This window comes from Podarcis bocagei, assembly GCF_964188305.1.
Source record: "Podarcis bocagei genome assembly, chromosome: 4".
Classification (NCBI taxonomy): domain Eukaryota; kingdom Metazoa; phylum Chordata; class Lepidosauria; order Squamata; family Lacertidae; genus Podarcis; species Podarcis bocagei.
The window spans coordinates 8332148-8353907 of record NC_138128.1 but is presented as its reverse complement, the minus strand read 5'-3'; the positions used below and the strand labels follow the sequence as shown (position 1 = coordinate 8353907).

The following is a 21760-nucleotide window of genomic DNA, read 5'->3' as shown; positions in this document are numbered from 1 at the left end:
AATACGAAATAAATAATAATAATAAATTTGTCCTGTAGCACCTTAGAGACCAACTAAGTTTGTTCCTGGTATAAGCTTTTGTGTGCATGCACACTTCTTCAGATACGTGCATGCACATGAAAGCTTACACCAAGAACAAACTTAGTTGGTCTCTAAGGTGCTACTGAACAATTTATTATTATTTTTATATATTTCGACTGCATCAGACCAACACGGCTACCTACCTGATTCTCAAATACAAATTCTGAAGGGCTTTGCCATCAGAAGCAAGGTCAGTTCAACGTTCTCCCTCCTTATTTTACATATGCATACAACAGTTTTGCTGTGTATAAAGCAAAACTGAACATGCCTCCTTCCACTGGTACCCCCGCCCTGTTTTCTTGACTGCCTTACTTCACTGCTATTTTCTGCTTGAACTGAGTCTGCAGCTTTATGTAAGTAAACAATATTTTTATATCCTTACATTAAGGACTTCTGTGTGGTTATTTTGTTTAGAGGGATAATAAAGGGAGAATCCAGACTGCCAGAGGCATCCTGGATAATTATACAAAGCCATGCAGCTTTGTCTCCGGTTTCCATGTTAATACTGCAAAGGATGATATATTTTTAACTCTGCTAAACTAAACACTAATCTTGCTCAAGTGAATAAGAGGAAGGCTAATTAATAAATAATAGAGCCTCTCCTACCCTCCAAATCCACCCCAACAAGTTCAATCGTCACACTCCTTATTTTGCGCATTCACACACACATCACCCTGTTTTGCTGCGCATGAAACACAACTGAACTGAGCCTGTATCTTTCCCCTGTTACCCTCATCCTGTCTTCCTCCCCTCCGATAGACGCTTCCCCTTTGGAAAAGCTTGAGAGTGTAAGCTGCTCAAGGCAGGGACCTGTTTTCAGTGTGGAACACTGTGGTCATTAGTGGTACAATACGAATGCTAAATAATATACTCAGTGGCTTTGGGAAAGGTGAATTACGTGCTGGGGATTGTTACGAAAGGGAGTGAACACGAAACCTCCAAGATTGTAATAATGTTATACAAATCTATAGTTCTACAGCCATACTTGGAATGCAGAGCACAGTTAAGGTCACAGGACCTCAGAAGGGATATTGTAGAGCTGGAAAATGTTCAGAAAAGGGCAACCAAAATGTACTACAACTCCCATCAACCCTGGCACTGATGGGAGTTGTAGTCCCAAACCAGTGGAGAGCATCAGGTTGGGGGAGGCTGGAGCTGACAAGCGCAGAACTAATGGACCAATAGCACACAAGTCTCCCTTCTTTCCCGCCCCCGTGCCACGCAGGAGCTCCCACCATGCGCCAGCTTAAGCTACATGCACCTTAAGGCTGTTGTTGCTGCAGCAACATCCATCTCCCCCCGCAGTCCTGCCAGCCTAGAAGCAGAGTGATGAAAAAAGGCACCTCGAGAGAATCCTGGCTGTCCACAGAGCTTTGGCGAACCAGCCTGCGCACTAGGGAGGTCCGGGTGTGGCCCAGGGGCGAGAGGGCGGGCAGGGACTTCGCCTCGGTCCACTCCACGTGCAAAGTAGTGTCCACAGCCACTGCAGGGGAGAGCAGAGAGTGAGGTCAACCTCCGGGGAACAAGAAGGAGTGAGCAAAAGCAGGCGGTCTCCCTTTTGCAACCAAAAAGCAGCCTCGTCACATTGCACAGCACATAATCCGTTCATGGAACCACCCCCTGGCTGTGAGATTGTGGCAGCAGGCATGGGCTTTCAAAGAGGGCCAGAGGACTGTGGTCACATCCACACGACACACATTGAAAGCATTCTTATACCACTTTCACAGTCGTGGCTCCCCGTCCCCCAAAAAAGAATGCTGGGAACTGTAGTTTGTTGAGGGTGCTGGGAGTTGCAGTTCTGTGAGGGGTCTCTCGGCACTACAGTTCCCAGCATTCTCCAGAGGAAGCCTTGACTGTTTACAGTGGGGAAAGAGTGCTTTATGTGTATGGACTTGACCCTAGTGGTGGGTAGCTGGCTTCATGGCACATCCAGGATCTTTGACCCTGAAGACCAGCTGCAGATGGGCAACAAGAGAAGGGCAATGACTATGCCCCACTTGTGAGCTTTCCATGGGCATTTGGTTGCCTTTGGATTCCAAGCACCTGCTTCGTTTTCATTCCACGCTTCCCCCAAGGAGTTCCAAGTGGATTTCCCTGCAACAACCCTACGAGGTAGGCTAGCCTGAGAGACAGTGACTGCCTCCAGATCATGCTCTCAGCTGAGGGGAGGGATTTGAACTCTCACTTGCCTAGTCTTTATTTAAGGTAAAGGTAGAAAAGGTAAAGTACCCCTGGACGGTTGAGTCCAGTCAAAGGCGACTATGGGATTGCGGCACTCATGTCGCTTTCAGGCCAAGGGAGCCAGTGTTTGTCCACAGACAGCTTTCCAGGTCATGTGGCCAGCATGGCTAAACCGCTTCTGGCACAACGGAACACTGTGATGGAAGCCAGAGTGTACAGAAACACCATTCCCACCTTCCCGCCACAGTGGTACCTATATATCTACTTGCACTGGTATGCTTTTGAACTGCTAGGTTGGCAGGAGATGGGACAGAGCAATGAGAGCTCACCCCTTCACACGGATTTGAACCGCTGACCTTCTGATCAGCAAGCCCAAGAGGCTCAGTGGTTTAGACCACAGCGCATACCACACTGATTCCAGTTCTGACAAAAAGCAGGAATTTTGAAGCCTGGACAAACCATGAAGTCTGTCTCTCTCCCCCCCTCCCCCAGTCGCAATCCACAGGCACATTCTGTATCAACGGTGGGAAACCATTTGCAACTCAAGGGCTACATTCTGCTTCTGGGTAATCTTTCAGGGGCCACATGGCCATGGCAGGCAGAGCCAAGAACAAGATTGGGAGAAGGAAGGAATGCACATTTCACTTCAGCGAAATAGGCAGATTTCCACTCACAATCCCCTCTCTATTTTCCATTCAAGAAAGCAAGCAGCATTGTCAGAGTGGAAGGACTCCCTGAAGCCAGGCAATGCTGCAGTCAAGGAAGGTGCAAAGCAATGCCAGGAAATGGCACAACCTTGAGAGGGACCCAAGGGCCACATGGAGCACCCTGGAGGGCCACATATGGTCCACAGCTCTGAAGTTCCCCGTACACATCCTAGATCTATTTTCACCTGTGTTATAGCAACTTCGCACCAAAAAGGAATGGATAAGTAATGTGATTGACTATTATGCGGAATTGCCAAAGGTAACAGCTAAAATAGGAGAACCTAAAGACAATTGTTTTGTGGAAGAATAGAAGCTTTCTTTTTTGGGGGGGCTGTCTAAAGAAATATTATAGTACGATGAATTCGCAATCAGGATTTGAACTATGAGCAACAGAAGGAATTAGAAGTTATTGTATCATTGTTATGGTATAAAAGACAGAAGATAGGGTGAAGCAAGGGGGAGAAGTAAAAAAACACCATGGAAAAAGGGGTGGGAAGTAGACAAAACAAAACAAAAAAGTTATGTATTGGAATATATATATGTGAATTTTTTGATATTTAATAAAATACAACTGGAAAAATACATCTGTTATAGCAACGGATAAAAGCAGATATTAACTGCCTAGAGCAAAGCATGTTGGCTTCCAGATGAAAGATTTTGCTACCAGAATTTAATTCCTCTGTTTTCTCACTGGAATAACTGTAAGGTTTTAGAGCCGCATCACACATTCAAAGCACATCCCATGCACATTTAAAGCTCACAACGTCTGCCAAAGAACCCTGGCAATGGCAGTTTCCCCCTCGCTGAGCTACAATTCCCAGCCCCCTTAATGAACTATAGTTCCCAAGATTCTCTGAAGGGAGGAAGGTATTTTAAATACATTTTTGATGTGCTTTAAATGCATGTCATATGCAGAGTCAACCCATTGGAACTAAATCAACAAGTTGCTTGCAGGGAATGACTGTGGCTCAGTGGTATAGTATCTGCTTTGTACTCAGAAAAAGGTCCCAGTTCCACTCCGTGGTATCTCAAAGATGGCGCTGTGTGAATCCTTGGAGAGCTTCTGCCATTTAGCATAGAACAGAGCACATGTGGGGAATCTGTAGCCCTCTGGATATTTTGGTGGACTACAAAGCCCATCATCCCTGACCGCTGGCCATGCTGACTAGGGCTATTGGGAGCTGGAGTCCAACACCATTTAGACTAGACCAGGGCTTCTCAAACTTGGGTCTCCAGCTGTTTTTGGACTACAATTCCCATCATCCATGGCCACTTGATGATGGGAGTTGTAGTCCAACAACAGCTGGTGACCCAAGTTTGGTGGGCCCTGAACTAGATGAACCAGCAAGCTAGCTAGAGATAAATCAGCCTTCTTACCTAAAGTCCTCTGGTTTTAATGAGTCTGCTCTGAGTATGCCCAACAGCAGACGCCACCCATTGTGGTTAACAGCATCCTTCCAGGACCCAGGGCAAACTTGTCTGACGCTGAGTCAAACCACAGGTGCATCTTGCTCAGTATAGTCTACACTGGCTGACACCGGCTCTCTGGGATTTCTGGAGATGCTGGGGGATTGAACCCGGAACCTTTTGGCTTGCAAGGCAGAGCCTTTACCACTAAGCTGCTCCCTCTCTCCTCTGTTTTCTGCAGCTCCTGCCAGGAATGAAGTGGGGGGCTACCAGCTGACCCCACACCTCTCCTAGCTCCCTAGGCTGCTTTCACCTGCCAGGGAAAGCAGAAATTAAGTTTCTCCTCTGCTCCATTATTATTCTGCTGCTGCTCGGATTTCTTTCCTGGGGCTTTCCGAAGGAGCCCTGCAGACAGTGGCTGGCTGCATGGGGCTGTGTGCCAGGAACTGCATTCAGTCTTCGGGGACTGCTAAAGGAGCTTGTCGGGAGATGTGTAGAGTCGCAGAGTATAAAGCCAAGGGAAAGTGTCTGCCAACCTGCCTCTCCTAAGCAAGCAAAAGGAACAGGATACACACATCCACACCTCCCGCCTCTGAGCGCTGCCAGGTTTTCCCCCGGGCACCAATGCCACACACTCTCTCTCTCTCCAGGAGAATCAGGTGGTGGTGTTCTCCTCCAAACGATAGCCCTCCGTTTTCAGAAAATGTGGACTTCTGGCAATCTGATGCTGAGGGTAAATGACAGGAGTTGCAGGTGCCTAGCGTACCCTTTCTGGCAAGGTCTCAAAGACTGCCTGGTTGGCAGCTGGCGAAGAAAGTCAGAGTGACCGCTGAGTCAGTCCAGCCCTGTGATTCACAAAAGTGGTACCTGCAACAAAACGTTGCAGTGGAGAAGGCTGCTGTTCAGGGTCCCGGCTATTCCATTCTATCTGTGCCCGTCCCCCTCCGTGAAAACAACAGTCCCTGACTACAGCAAAATATGCCGCTAAAGGACCCAAGTGGGTATGTGTGCGCCACACTCCCCATAGAGAAAGAGAGGCTAGGATTTGTTGCTCCCAGATTGTCTAGAATTCTGGAGCAGTCAGCATTCATGGGAACAGTGCATGCATCCCATCACAAAAATGCTTAGGTAGCTGCTGGGCTGCAGCTCGTTCCACTAATAATAATTGTTCCATGGCTCTCACTCCAGCTGCCTGTTGGGTCCACCTGTTATCGCAAGCCTGAGAGCAAGGCTCTGGCCGGTCTTAGCCATTGCATGCAAGCTCTCCTGCAGACTCCTGCGTGCAGCAGGAGGATCTGTGACTCTCCACGGGGCTGCATGTGCCTGCTTCTGCCACAGTCCCAATGCAGAAACGACTTCTCCCTGCCCATCTAGCTGAGATTTATAGCGCTTCCAGTTCATTGTGCGAGCCCTGCTCCTCTTTAATGCAAGGTTGTGGGGGGGGGTTGTTGTTGTTTTTCTGCAGATTCCACACAATGTCTGTTGCCATCATCAAGATGACAGTCATATTCCCCCCTCCCCTATTTAATTCATTTTCTCCCCGGGGAAAATGCATGAATTTAAAGAATAGCTATGTTTTGCCAATGACCTGTTTGCAATATTTTAACAACAATATTCAGCCCCCATCTGGAAGCATCCTTAGAGTCCTCTGGACCCCTTCAATAAGAATTGAAATTAATGCCACAAAAGTTACTCACTCGAAATACTTTTACCAGCGTATATTTGCCCACACGTATCTATATATACTTGAGATAGCATAGTGGGTTTTTTTAGTGCTATAGAATAGTATTTTTCAGCGCGTAGAAGGCTGTTTTAAAAGGCGATTGTTGCTTGTGGTGTGTATACACCTGCCACTCCTGCCTCTAGGCAGTTTCCCTATTGTTTGAAAACACCGCAAAGTGACCTCGGGGCAAAATAAACTGTGTGTGCGAACGTCTGCACTCCTTCCCCACCCCACCCCCATGAAAAAGAAACCTCTCTCAAATCACTTCAAACTTTCAAGCTCTGTTAAAAATGAAAGTAAAGTCCTGCCCATAAGATATAATTCTAAATACAGAAAGAGGGCAAAGGTGGATTTCGGGGAGAATGATGGGTTCACCCACACTGGGCACTGAGCCAAGAGGTTGTCGGAGAGGATACTCGAATCGACATTGCATAAATTAACATATTGCTTGCATACGGTGTGCTGCATATGAAACTTAGCAAGAATGCACCACTGGACCTTATATTTACATGAACACCAATAAAAATTATCTGGAAATACAACAATGATATAGAATGGAAGGTGTGAGGGGGGGTGCAGAATTTTGGCATCAGACAGGGTGCCTCCAAAATGTGAAAGCCCAATGTCTGCCACTGATGAGGGCAACACCTTTATTAGGCCAACCCAGAATAATGTGCAAACCTTTCAGGTCCACGGGTCTCTTCATCAGGCCAGAGCAAAGCTGGGGGGAGGGAAGTTGGCTTGGGGTCTGCCTCTGGTCAGAGCCTTTAGATGGGATGTGGTAGCAGGTTGCAGACATTGAAAAGGGGCTCTGTGAGGTTCTATGCACCTAACACTGCCACGGAGTAGGAAAGGAACATATAATACTTTGTTTTTATTTTTTCAAACATGAGGGTATGTTTTCCTTTTTCCCTCTGCTGCAGTGTTAGGTGCAATGAGACCTGCATAGCACCTCATGGATCCTCCTTTCAATGTCTACTGCTGGCTCCTCCTTGCCGCGTCTTAAGCCTCTGACCAGCCACCGGCTCCGAGGCATCACCAACTCTTTTCCTCTGCCCTTCCTCTTGCTCTGTGCAGCAGCATCAAGCCTGATGAAGAGTTCTGGAGAACCCGAAGGCTTGTGCACTTCCTCTGTGACATTCCGGCTGGCCTAATAAAAGGCATTGCCATCGTCTGGATTTTTAAATTCACAAACTACAGTCTGTCTCCAGCCTGTCTGCTGATGTACATGATCTACTACAGAATTACGTGGTACAGCTCTTGATGGATTGTATCCCTTCAACCTCCAGGGAGATGGAACAAATGCTTGAATATGAACATTTACACACACACAAATGTTGTTGTCATGGGGTGTTGTTTTTTTAAAGGATCACTATGCATACAAAAGTAGTCAAAGGGAACGTTCAAAGCTAGCTTTCCCCCCCCCCTGCCTTGCTGATTTTGAGAGAAGGGACGTGGCTTAGTGACAGAGCAGCTGTTATTCATGAAGAAGATCTCTGGTTCGGTTTCCAGCATCTCTAAGTAGGCCTGAGAAAAGCCTCTTCCTGAAACCCTGGAGAGATGCTGCCGGTCAGTGCAAGCAATACTGAGCTACATGGACCAGTGGTCTGATTTGGTATAAGGCAACTTCCTACATTCCTATACTTTTGTAGGAAGTGTGATCAATGAACATAATCATTCTCTCTCTCTCTCTCTCTCTCTCTCTCTCTCTCTCTCACACACACACACACACACACACACAAACACCCATTTGCATCCTGAAGTGGTACAGTCCAACCCCCAATAATACATCATGCAAGGGTCTTCACAGTGTTGCTCAGCTCCTAAGCAAGGGATAGTGGAAACCAGTTCCCTTCCAGTCAATAAAACTTACAAGTGAAATTCAGCCCAAATCACATAGATACTGTTTCATGCTCATGGTTAACTAAGCAGAGAGATGTTCCCATGTGGTTTCGGTTCCTGGGATATGCGAAAAGCATACTGCTGAGATAATGCATGAATGAACGCAGGGCAAAGAACTTCTTGCAATATAGCATGCAAACTATGGAACATGCAAAGCAGCCTTGAATATCTACTGACTATAAATGGGGCAAAGTTCCTGCAAAAGGCAGCATTTGCTGTGCATCGTCACTGTCGTGGGAAAGGGAGGCTGGTCCCTCTGGCTCAGGGATTCTATGGAAACTAAGGCTAGGTACACATTAGAGGCTTAAAAGGTGATTTGTTGCGAGGTCATTTCCCATACTCCAGAAAGGGAGTGGGAACGTTACCAGTTTGGTTTTTCCTTCACCTACAAACCCCCAACAACTCCTATTCACGAAGCAGTCATCTGCACATGTGCAATGGCTTTCTCAAGTGTACACACCTTAGCTGAACCCATACCTTCCAACATTCCTCTGATGAAAATAGGGACATTCTATCATCATCAACATCAACATCATCATTTTACTATTTATACTCCATTCATCTGACTGAGTTTCTCTAGTCACTCAAACAGCTTCCAATATATATAAAAACATAATAAAACATCAAACATTTTAAAACTTTCTTATAGAGGGCTGCCTTCAGATGCCTCGGGGGTCAGGTAATTCCATAGCCTCCAACATTTATCCAATGAAAATAGGGACATCGTAAGGAAAACAGGAGCATTCTGGGATCAAATCCGAAACCGGGATGGCTTCTGTAAATATCTGGGACTGTCCCTGGAAAATAGGAGGATCTTTGAACAGTGAAATGAGTATAGCTTATGATTCAAACCAGTTGGAAACTGGTTTGAGTGGGAAAAGCATCAAACAGCATTTATCAAGAAACTACGAGCCAGTTCTGCATTGTGGGGAATGCGGATTCTACAGCCAGCAGTATTGGGAGCGCACTGGTCCCAGAGTGGATGGTAATGTGCACACAGACTGAAACAGACTTTGTGTCAGTGGGGAGGGAAGAGATGGAGAGAGAGGGGCAGAAAAGGAGGAAGGGAGGATGTGTGAATCTAGCCAGGATTTCCTTCCAAGAAGAGACTGCATCCGGCAGCGTGAGTCTCCCTTCCATGAAAGGGACACTGCGTTCCTAACAGGCGAGCCATTAATTTCCGAGCGTGCTGCCATCATGCCGGGGGGTGGCGGGTGCCAGCAGCTTCCGCAGAAATAGCACAGATTCTCTCCCTCCCACTTTGAGACATTAAACACAGACACAAATCAAAGAATGTGTGTCAAAGTTTTTTTAACCGGGGACTCAGCATCAATTGAGAGCCGGGGCAGCAATCACTGGTCCCGGTCCCGGGGCTGCCGTCAGCATTGGCAAGGGACAGGAGGCAAAGATTTCTGATGAACAATGAGAAGGACAGTCCGGAGGGCCGGGTCCTGCTGAAACTGCAGCAGTGCCAAAAAACAGGGGTGTCAATGTCACCTTTCGCTGCCAGAAATAGATGAGACACAAAATGGGGAGGGTACCCTGAGCTAGCAAAGGGGAGTGAAAACGCTTGCCCTGCCCAGAGCCCAGAAAGGAGCATAAGGCAGGAAGAGAGGAAGCTGCCTTATATTGAGTCAGATCATTGGTACATCCAGTTCAGTACTATCTACACCATGGGTAGGCAAACTAAGGCTTGGGGGCCGGATCCGGCCCAATCACCTTCTAAGTCCAGCCTGTGGACGGTCCGGGAATCAGTGTGTTTTTACATAAGTAGACTGTGTCCTTTTATTTAAAATGCATCTCTGGGTTATTTGTGGGGCATAGGAATTCATTCATTTCCCCCCCAAAAAAATACAGTCCGGCCCCCCACAAGGTCTGAGGGACAGTGTACCGGCCCCCTGCTGAAAAAGTTTGCTGACCCCTGACTACACTGACCAGCAGCTGCTCTCCAGGGCTCCAGGCAGGACACATTGCCAATTCTACCTGGAAATGACAGGGATTGCATTTCAATGGCGCAGATTAATAATAATAAGAAAGACTTGTGCTGCAGTCTATTAACTTCTGATTGGCCAGGGCTGCAACCCCTGGCATGCTCAACCCCTTTTGAATGCAGGGAGACTAACTTCCTAGTAACACGGCAGAAGGCCGCATTGTGTTTTTTTAAAAAAAAAACAACCAACCCTACCCTGGTTAATGAGGCAGCAGATTAAAATGAGTACTTATGGGCACGTATAGGAAAATGCAGAAGCCAAAAAGCATCTTTAAAGAGTCATGCCTCATTCTCTTACATCCAGAAAGGATGTGCTCCTGCTAAGACAACACATATCACACACAACATTAAAAAAAATAAGGTATGCTTTCTGCTTCAGAACTATTGCTTTTACTTGTACACACATTTATTCAAATGTGCCTGGGAAATCAATCAGCTGAAACTCTTGCAACAAACCAAGATTTCTTTAGCAGTATGAAAGCCTGGTAGCCCCAGCAAAGACCTCCAGCTTCAAGCCTCGAAAATGGGTTCAATTAAAGAAGCACTGAATTCCCTTGAAACTATGTCCTGTCCCTCTGTGGCCCAGTCCATAAGTTATAGGAGCAGTGTGGGAGTTGCTGGCTGCGGTGTCCTCCTGACTCATGGAGCTCCAGCAAAGGCTGGCAAGAACTCTCCAAGTGGGTGGCAGAATGATCTGGTTCCTTCCTACTCTTGTATTGCCCTGTTGGCCACATCATTTGGCTGACCCACACCGTTCCTCTGCACCCACAGCATTGGAGCTGCTGGAGAGCAGACCACAGGCAACTGATGGCAGGCTACCCCATTCCAAGAGGAATGCATCCATCAGGCCTGAGAGAGCACCAAACAGGAAGGGAAGGGAATTAAAAGGTTCTTCACATTGAAAGGACAGGGTGGGTGATTTGCCCTTCCTCCATTCTGTCCCCTGGAAAGCCTTGCTTAACCCCAGGTTAGTGATGCTGGGGACCTTATGACATCCCAGCTCCTTCCAAGCCTGGATTGTGTGGGGAACTCCCACGCTGTGATTCCTTCCCATACCAGCTGCATCCCTTCCAGCATCCAAGAGCATACTAGCATAGAAAGGATCTATGCCAATATAGTTCCCTCCAGTTGTTGTTGGCCTCCAACTCCCATCAGCCCCAGCCAGCAGGCCAGTAGGATGATGGGAGCTGAAGTCCAACAGCATTTGCAGGGCATCACTTTGGCTATCCCCAATCTGCATCCTGGGCCCTTCCCACATGGCCTGGTGCCTGATAGTATCTTTATGGAATATCCATGCTGGTTGTGGCTGATGGAACCTGTGGTCCAAAATATCTTAGATGGAACCTTAGAATCATAGACTTGGAAGGGACCACGAGGGTCATCTAGTCCAACCCCCTGCAATACAGGAATCCTTTGCCCAACGTGGGGCTCAAACCCACAACCTTGAGATCTCATGCTCTACCAACTAAGCTAGAGGACACCAGGTCACTATACTGAATGGCTTCCCATCATCACAAAGGCAGGGAAGAGTTCAGACCCACTCCTGAGCAAAACGGTTATGGTTTCAGCTAAACAGATTCAGGGACAAAAGCTATGTCTGAACACCATCATGCTGATACTCTGGCAGGCTGGGGAAATGAGAGACTGAGCAGAAAGTCTTGGCAAAAGGAGAGAAAGTCAGCAGAACTGGTCCCTCTGTTTCACAGGAGATTCTAAAAAAAATCAATGGGAAGCAGGAATGTGCATTTTCCTGTACCCTCTGTGGAAAGGAAAGGTTACACAGGATGTTTGCTCTGTGCAAAGGGGAGACTGTATATTGCTCCAGCGTGGGATTTTGCTGCATGTTTGCAGAGGGTTTTCTTTCTGGTGCCATCACACCAAGGACTCCTCTTGCCAGGGAAGAGACAGAAAAACACACCCTCCCACTGGCCAATGAAGTCAATAATTTATCAGAAGATGCAACAAGTGAAGCTGAAATAAAGAAGGAGAACGCACACAATGCCCATAAAAAAACAAAACGGTGCCCTGTGCCACTGATTGCTAGGGAACAGGATTCCTAACACCTCTGCAGGGACACACTGCTGTGAGCGAAAGTGAAAAGGACTCTGAAGTGGCAGAATGGGCTGTTACGACTCCCCCACAACTAAGGGGTTGAGCAACTTCCCCACAATTGTAGGGTTCAGCAGCACGCAAGGGGGAATTAAAGGGGCTGCCAGTGAGGCCTTTGCAGAGTGGCTTTTAATACGGCACCTGCAAAGGGGAGGGTTTTGATGGTCTCCCAAAGCAGTAGGAGTCAAAGGATACACAAAGGGTAGGAAAGCCCCACTGGGCAGAAAGGGAATGGTCCGCTGTGTGCTCCTCATACCCCTCCCTCATCCCTTCTTTCTCAGTCTCTCTGCTCCACACAAGTGCTTGCCCTATGTCTCCATTCCATCACGGATCGGCTTCTGCTAAAACCTAGGCAATTTGCCTTGCTGTCTGTTGTGGGTGGAACTCATATAGTTAAGGACGTAATGAGTTATGTCATTAACCTCAGTGCATTTCAAGGGAAGGGAAACCATGTAATTATTTATGAAACGTTTGTTGGATAAAAAAAGTCAGCTAATAATGTTTTGCATTCCTGACCTCGGGCAGACCTGTGATTTGCTGCAATTTCCGCTCCTGTTTCCAACTGAATTCTCCAACGTTCCTAGTTACTGATTTTTCTGAATTCTTCCTAAATATTTGCAGGTCACTTCCAGATCGCCTGTTTATTGAGGTGATATTGATTGCCTGACTTGTCTGCAGGGAGATGAGACAACATTGGCTACTTATTGAGCATTCATTCTGATTTGTTTCCTGGGAGGTTAGACAACACTGGAATAAGCAGGTGTTATCCCACAGTTGTCAGTTCATCTTCCCTGCACTTTAACTTATCACAAAAAGTCAAATTTTGTTTGTTGCACAAGAGTTCCAAATCAACCTGAATTTGCCAGTAATCGACTCCCGTCCAAAAACAGAGGCAGTACCCACCACCATCAAACACAGGTCTTTGTACTACTTGATACTAAGTTGTATGAGCGAACAACAAGATCTCCATCTAATGAATGACCAGTGAGCCCTCTTAGATGACTGGTATGTGTGCCTCATGGAACTCCCTACCTGCCTGGCTTAGTGTTGAAAGGAACTATGATGCCCTGCTCTCCTGTCTGAAAGTGAGGGAAGGAAGGAAAACAAACGGTGTGTTTTAAGCCAGCTGGCAAGAAGCAGCCTTATGGGGGCTGCGAGAGTGTGCTGCTGCTTTTGGGGATTGCTGTTGCTTGTCCACCTGCACGTTCTGCACAAACTGAAAAACTAGCTTATCGAATGGTGGGGGCAATTGGCTTGGCTCCCCCTGAGACATTTTCACTGTCCTTTCTCCAAAGAAGGGGTACATTGAGGAAGCGATAACTTTGGCAGCCAGATGAAGTGTATCAAGAGAGATGGGTTACAAGCAGAAGATCCCTGGTTCGTTCCCTGACATTTTGAAAGAGGACTGAGAAAGACTCCTGCCTGCATCTGTAGAGGGCTGCTGCCAGTCAGAGCAGAGAATACTACACTAGATGGATACCTGACCTGGTATAAGGTTGCTGCTTCCTATTGCAAGGGAGAATGTAGCTGAGTTGTAGATATATGATAGGTAGCCGTGTTGGTCTGCCATAGTCAAAATAAAAAAATTCCTTCCAGTAGCACCTTAAAGACCAACTAAGTTAGTTCTTGGTATGAGCTTTCGTGTGCATGCACACTTCTGTGCATCTGTGTGTATCTGAAGAAGTGTGCATGCACACGAAAGCTCATACCAAGAACTAACTTAGTTGGTCTTTAAGGTGCTACTGGAAGGAATTTTTTATTTTGTAGATATATGCTTAACATGCAGAAGGTCTCCGGTTCAATCCTTGGTATCTCCTGTCCAAGAGGATATCAGGAAGTAGACCCCCATGGTCTGATTCAGGAGGAGGCATTAGCTTCATAAGTCAACAGCCTCCATTCACCACTCAAATTAGCTTTTCTATAAAGCTCAATGTTGGCCAGGACCCTAAGGAAATCACCAGCTCACAACAAGAAGCCAAAATTCATCATGAGAGAACTGGTAATGGGTTTTTTTTGTTCAATTCTTTTTTCCTAAATAAAAATCCAAGGGGAAAAACAATGTTTCTTTTCTTTCTTTAAAGAAACAAACAATTCCACCCACAGCAAAATGCCAATAGCTTCTGGGCTGTGAAATGTGCGCAGGAGGTTCTCCCTCATATCCACCCACCTTTCTGGTGAGCTTAGCATGGTTTCTACATCCCATCCATCTGCCTTGAAGCTCCTACACTAAAATACTCACACTACAGATGGGCTAGGCAGATGGACCCACAGGCTACATGGATCCTCCTCCTCCTCCGCTCCCTCTTTTGGCAGTTCAAGGCCCTGGTCAAAAACAATGAAGAAACTAGTTTGTTTTCAAAAACAATTAAGCAAGTTTCTAGGTCTCATGGTGGCAAAGATACGTAAATTCAAACATGGCGTGGTCACCATTGCTGGTGCTTTTTGCTGCATTGGACCATTTCACTGGATATCTTCATTCCAGTTTGAGGTGCTAGTGGTGACTGCTTCATTTTCTCACGGTCTGGGATTCCATTTCCCCAGCAAATCTAAACAAAGGATTCTGGAAATATTGTGAGGAAAGATTCTGGTTTGGGATGTGCCAAGCATTTCTTATGCTTCAATCTTATGGAGGAAATCCAGTTGCATTTACTATAGCAAGAGGGCTAGGAGACATCATCTAATTCTATGTTTACTCCCAGTTAAGTCCCACTGAGTTCAGTGATTCTCACTCTTGGATGGTACCTTGGTTACAGAATACCTTCCCCTCTTAGGTCAGCCTGGTATCAAGGAAGCATTTTTACATCAAAGCCAGCGCTGGTTATTTCTTATTTTGAGGGTGTTATTTTGTAATTATTGCATTAAATATGTTACATGCCCTTCCCCCAAAATGTAGTGGCATAGGGCATGTGATAAATATTTCTAGATAAAGTGTGAAAACGCATTTACCAGGAAACAAGCCCCATTGAACTTTGTAGATTTTACTTCTGTTGAAACATGCATAGGATTACACTGTGAGCTGAGAAATCAAGAAGTCCCCATTTCAAACCTTGCCTTTGCCTTCCACTCAATAGGTTGCCTTTGTCAACCTCCTCACTTCTGCTTCAGTCACTACTGCATCCTGTCTGATCCATAACATGGGGATAATAATACCAGCTACCTTGTGCAGTGAGAGCTGGACCATAAAGAAGGCTGATCACCGAAGTATTGATGCTTTTGAATTATGGTGCTGGAGGAGACTCTTGAGAGTCCCATGGACTGCAAGAAGATCAAACCTATCCATTCTGAAGGAAATCAGCCCTGAGTGCTCACTGGAAGGACAGATCCTGAAGCTGAGGCTCCAATACTTTGGCCACCTCATGAGAAGAGAAGATTCCCTGGAAAAGACCCTGATGTTGAGAAAGATTGAGGGCACAAGGAGAAGGGGATGACAGAGGATGAGATGGTTGGACAGTGTTCTTGAAGCTACAAACATGACTCTGACCAAACTGCGGAAGGCAGTGGAAGACAGGAGTGCCTGGCGTCCTCTGGTCCATGGGGTCATGAAGAGTCGGACACGACTAAACGACTAAACAACAACAACCTTGTGCAGATGACTGAGCTAATGATTTCCAAGTGCTTGCAATATTCTATGGCACCATTTAAATTCTGAGTATTATCATGGAAGGTGTATAGGTCTGTCTAGCCCTAAGTGATTTTGCTTGAAAGTATGTCCCCTTGAAACCAACAGTACTTATTCTCAAATGAACATTGTTAGGATCGGGGTTGGGTGAGCAAAGCCTACCCTTGTTTAGGGAACATTGAGTTTTATTAAGGGCACATATGCACAACTTTCCATGTGATAATTATACCAGCATAACAGTCATAGCTGCCCTCAAAGAATCCTGGGACCTGTAACTGTTGCTTGGGAATTGCCGACTTGTAGCAGCTTCCAGGATTCCAGAGAGAGGGAATGAGTATTAAAACCAATTTAGGACAACAGTCCTTTGCTCATTTACTAGGGACTAAGTCACACAGAAGCCAACAGGACTTACTACTGAATAAGCATGCTTAGAATTACACTATATGTATTTGCAGTGTATATACTGTATGCCCATATAAGGGCATTCAAGAAAAGATTGAACAGGCAGGTCTAGGGGCTAACACCTGGGATAAGGTGAACTGGACTTTTTGTAAACGCTAGGATGTAGAATCTTCCAAGGCTTGGTCCTAACAGCTGTTTTCAATGCCAGAGCTCAGTTGAACATGAACTGAGTGCGGTCAAGATTGTCCCTTGTGAAGTGCTGATCTTGGGTCAGCCACTTTCTCTCAGCCTATATGTTATATTCTCCAGAGGATAAAAATGTCATATATACTGCCCTGAGCCCATAGCGGAAGAGTAAGATACGGTCACTGCCTGGTTGGAGGCAGAGGAATGGGAAGAGGAACCAGCTGGGGATACCCCAAGAGAAGAAGGCTCAGAACTCGGGAAGTGGTGGTGAGATTATGATAAGTGGTCCAAGGGAGAAAAGGGAGAAGACTGGGAGGAGGAGGAGGAGGTGTCAGAAGCTGAACAGGTAACAGAGCTGAGTGAGAGAGGGGAGTCTCTGACAGAGAGCAGTCCAGAATCAGAAACAGAAGCTGGAGCAGGAGAGAAAGGAGGCCAAGAGGCAGAGATGAGTCCAGCTGGTGAAGAGGCACGTGTGTTTCCTTCTCCTGCTACAAGCCCCCTTTCCCCCAGTCTCCCAGAACCAGAAGAGGCATGAAAGGGGCAGGGGGAAAGTTAGCTTCGTGCAGGCGCAGTCTCAAGTTGCTTGGAGAAAACCCTGGAGAGGAGGGGATTTAGGCAGCTGTGGGGAGGCAGGGCCCTTCAGTCTCAGCAACTGCTTCATGGGGACAAGACCTGCCAGAGATGAGTTGCCGTGCTTATTAGTCCTGGCACTGCTGCACAGATCCTGTGTTTGCTAATAAAGAGTTTTATTACACTTTGCCCAGTGTAATTTACTGCTGGCTCACTCCTGTCAGATACACATGTAATTAAATAATAGTGTGGGGGTTGCGGGGGGGGCGGGACTTCCAGACTGAACAGAACTACTTCCACCACACCAACATATTAAAGACTGGCCACAGTAAGGGAGACCAGGAGGTGTTAAATTTAAGCATGATGAGATATACAGGTAGGATCCCTCTCTTCGAAGGTTGCATGTGTGTTGGCTGAGAACACAGAGATGTAGGGAACTTGCTGTTGAATGTGGTATCCAGAAGGAGGAGGAGGATTTGGGCATTACAGCAAATGGGGGACTGTCTCACCAACTTCCACCTGCCTCCAAACAACCCCTACCTGCCTGCCTTCTTACTTACAAACCTAGTTGTCAGCTTTCCCCTTCTCCTTAGCCTCAGTCTTGCTCTTGTAGAACTCAGCAGGAAGGAGGATGGGGGAGAAACTAAAACTAGTGATGCCTCTGCCTGTCACCTACTGTTGGCCTCCCTGCACTTTGCCCCACCAGTCCCGAGGGCCAACCACTGCTGAGTGGAGAGCCATCAATATTAAAAAGCATAGTGCTGCCAAACACAGGGTGTTTCTGGAGCCTTCAACCCGGGTATTAAAGGAGAAGCTCAGACAGGTGGACATATCCAAGCACATTACAGAAGCCTGGACCAGAGACAAAAATGACACCCTATTAGCCCAAACAGGCAATGCAAGCAAATGCTACAACTGATGGAGCAGACAAAGAAAGGCATTATGTTCCCAACAGTCAGTCAGCCAAACGCCTGATGAACAAGGCACGAAAACAACACCCTCCCTCCTGTTGCTTGTACCCAGCACCCGAGATATTCAGAGGGGAAATGCCTCAGGACATGGAACAGGCCTCTAAACATACTGAAGCGGGCGTCTGGACATTGGAGTCAATGTTCACATGCCCTGAAGGGGAAGTTTCCCAAAAGATGAACAGGGTATGTGTGCTTGTTATGACCATTGTCAGTTTCTGCTATTAATATCACCCACTTTCTCTAGCATACAAGGCACAAAACTGCCCACGTATTAAGACAATCCTCAGAAGCTCTGACCTGCGTCCCCCACAGTTGAAGAGATGCGCAGGTCTTGGCTGGCACCAAATTTGATATCTGTTTGGGGCCAGGTTAAAAGGCCTTTAGAGCTGCCAGTTTTGTGTGGCACTGGCATCTTCCTCTGCTGTTTGTTTTTTTAAATGCATTGTTGTTATTTTTCATAGTTCTTTCTATTTTCATTATTATATGACGTTTGATCTTTCTGTAAGCTGCTCTGAGCAGAAGAGTAGGCTATGAAGCACTCAAACTCATAATGCATACATGCTGTGCTAAGTTACAGGTCTTCTTTCTCCCCATTCCTGAAAACTTTCTTCCTACTGCTTCCTGGACTCTATCTAGCATCCCAACTCCAGACACTCTCATCCAGCCTTTCCAACCTGGTGTCCTCCAGATATTTTGGAGAACAACTTTTGGGCTGGCGGCAGCTGGCGTGTGTTGTAGTAGTCTCAAAACGCCTGGAGGGCACGAGGTCAGGGAAGATAGCCGGCAGGAATCCCATTGATTTAAAACAGAACTTTATTCCCAGGAATGAACTCAAGACTCTGGGTTGAAGCGACCTGCTGTTCACAACTAGGTGTGTGTATGGCGCGGGGGGGGGGCATATAGCCCCTGAGAAAAGGGATTAGGAGCAAATTTCAAGCAGAAATAACGCCATATGGGATGCATTGCCCAAGGCAGCGGGCTAGCCCTCTCTGCCACTACTTCCTGGGGGTCCTGCTCGCCAGATCCACACACCGCCTCCCTAAAGCATGATTCAAGAACAGGGTCCCCTTCCCCCTGGCAGTCCTTGGCTTCCTCTGCCGAGTTGTGAAACTGACCTGCTCCCTCCACGCAACTTGCACCGAGTGTCTCTGCAAAGCCAGAGGCTCCTGCTCCAGACTGTGACCCGGACTCGGCTCAGGAGCGTCGACCGAAGCCTTTGCTCGCCTCTTCCCCCATCTTCACTGCGCCCAAGCCGGAGAAGCTGAACCGGCTGCCAGGCTTCTAACACAGGAGGCCAATCCTGGGTGTGTTTCCTCCTTCTCCTTCCTGGTTCTCGGATGCGAATTGAGATTGGGGCGAGAAGGCGGCCGGGAGGGGGGGCGGTGAGGCTGAAGGTCTGCTAAGGAGAGTGGTTCCTTGGCAACAGCAAGTCTGCCCTCGCATGCTAATTGCGCCGGGCTCCGGCCGTTGCTGTCGGCGCGGGGTGCGGGGAGAGGCGGGGGGCGGCGGGGGGAGAGAGAGAGCCGAGGAAAGGGGAGGATGTTTCCAAGCTCTGGAGGGAAAACAACCCTGAAACTGCTGGAAGGCTGCGGCGCCAAGCAACCCCTGGGAAGCCAGCGGAGCGATCATCCGCCTCGACACCTCGGCCGTGATTTCCACGCCGAGGAAGCCGAGGCGCCAGGCTCGCCCTTTCCTGAAGGCAGCATGCGAGCGGAGCCTGCCTTGCCTCAACGCACCCCCCCCCCGCACATGCACACACCCCTCTCTACCCCCTCCGGGGGGGGCAGGCTCATGCTCCCTGCTGCCCTTCTTCCAGAAAACAAACACGCTATAACGATTAAGCGATCTCTTCCGCTGCAGCCCCCGCCCCCCGCCTCACCCAATCTCTTCTCCAGGGACGATCCAGGCACCTGCATCCCCCCATACTCCGGCTGGTTCTGGCACATCGGAGGTGCAACCACACACTCCCTCCCCATTCCCCCCTGCCGCCGCCGCCGCAAGGTAGAAGCAATCTTACCGATGGTGGTTTTGGAGCCAATACAGCCCATAATCGTCGGGGGCAATTTAGGATGGCAGTAAACCTTTGCTCCAGACCGCACACATTGCCACAGTACCTCATGGGCTGTGAGCTGGTAGGCGGGCGGTGGGCTGGAGAAGCGACTTCTCTCTTTTTTCCCCCCGTTGGCTGGTGGGGTTGATCTGGCAACACAGAAGAGGGGAGATTAGGGGGAGGGAGGAAGCGCGCGCGCATACAGACACACACACACACGATCTCCAGGAACCGCTCTGGCTCTCTCTGTCTCCTCCTCCTCCTCCTCCTCCTCAGTTTCTGCCCCCTCGAGAAGCTGGCGTCTCAGGGACACTGGGGCTGAGCCGCTTGCACGTTCGACTACGTCACTGCTGCTGGCGGAGAATTGAGAGCGAGCGAGCGAGCGAGCTGCTAGCAGACAGGCAGCTGGCTTCAGCACCAAGAACAGCGCTCTGGCTTCAGCACCCTGGACAGCAGCAAAGCTGGCTTCTAGGCGGGCGCCGCCGATTTCAGCACCTTGGCCAGCGCCGCCAGAACTAGAACCTGGAACCAAGGCTCTGTTGAATTGTTGGGCGGGCCGAAGAAGCTAACCGATTTTGCTTAGGTGGCGGATCAATGGCTTGCTGTGCCAGGTTTGCCATCTGTAATTTGCAGGTGCTAATGCTCCTGGGTCCTGCACGTAGGTTGGGGAGACTTAAATCCCTGCTCTCACATCACCTACGCCAGCTCTCCCATCCCCACCCAAGTTTCACAAGCAAGATGGGTTCGTGATGCCTGAAAGAGAAGATGCAACAGGCATGGCAACCCCTCTCTCCTGCTACTTGTCATGCACAAGCACACACACAAGGCAAGACGCCTTCTCCCAACCTTATGGCAAGTATCCTTTTCTGCTGGAAACTCTTCCGTCCCCCTCTCTTGTGGCCACGGGGCCCCTTCTATAATCTTCGCTCCTAATAATATGTGATGTGGTTGCTGCTCAGCCAAAGGGCATTGTGGGCATTGTGTGGAATGGTGCAAAGCATCTGTTCTAAGGAGGCTGTTTACTATATACAGCAATGACGCCAGTTGGCAGCCGCTGGTCCAGAGAAACACCTCTCCATTCACACTAACACAGCACATGGTACCCCAAAAAGGAAAGGTGTCGTGGAATGCCCAAAGCTTCAACTCATCAACATCTATTGGGGGGATGACACTATGCAATAAGTCATGTGTTTGAGCACCCTTGGCAAAATATTTTAAAAGTCCCGTACTAGATTTCTTAAGCCTCATGGCCTGACAGTTTTTTCTTCTTCTGAATGCTACTGTGGTGGTGCCAAATTGTACATCCTCCTTCACCAAGCCACTGTAGTCTAGTGTCTCCCAGTTCTGCCAGCCCCTCATACGGCTCAGGGTACGTTACTTCGTAAGACAACATGTATGATGGTCATTGATACAAGGGAGATAGAACTAAAATTTCATTTCCTTCTAGCCCCATGCTGCAGGCAGTAGCTCATGAGGCCGAGCAATCATACACAGAAAACAGAAGGGAGCTGCCCTTAAGCATCAGGCTTTGGCATTAGCATTGCAACTCCACTTCATGGAAATGTGTAGCTCAGTGATCAAATACAGTCATTGCATACAGAAGATCTCAGGTAGTGGTAGCTGGTGCTCATTGGTACTGGTGGGACAGAAAGAAGAGAGACAAGCTATAAGTGGAGCCAGAGCCAATGATAGGCAAAGGCAGCTGTTTTAAGTTTTGTCCACATCTTCCTCTCTGCTGAGTTCTAGAAGGGAAACGCTGATGCTAAGGAGGAGGAAGCTGACAGCCAGAGCCACCACTTTGGACTGATTGAGAACCGTAAGATGGGCAGGTGAAAGTTGGTTGATGGCAGACTGAGGTTTGT

The 21760-nt window shown here is 47.9% G+C and overlaps 1 protein-coding gene across 2 annotated transcripts in view; it reads right to left on the bottom strand.

Moving 5' to 3' along the window:
• FAM131A (family with sequence similarity 131 member A) overlaps positions 1-20192 on the bottom strand; it is a gene marked incomplete at its 5' end in the record, with an annotated part of 55693 nt that extends 35501 nt beyond the window's left edge. Inside the window, 2 exons of one of the 2 annotated variants that reach the window (XM_081190532.1) lie at positions 1425-1564; positions 19866-20192. In XM_081190532.1, the coding sequence (XP_081046658.1) occupies positions 1425-1564; positions 19866-19896 (171 nt within the window). Of the gene's footprint in view, positions 1-1424; positions 1565-19727; positions 19795-19865 lie in introns of those variants that run through there. The other variant, XM_081190531.1, reaches the window with a different exon arrangement.
• Between the last annotated feature and the right edge of the window lie 1568 nt (positions 20193-21760).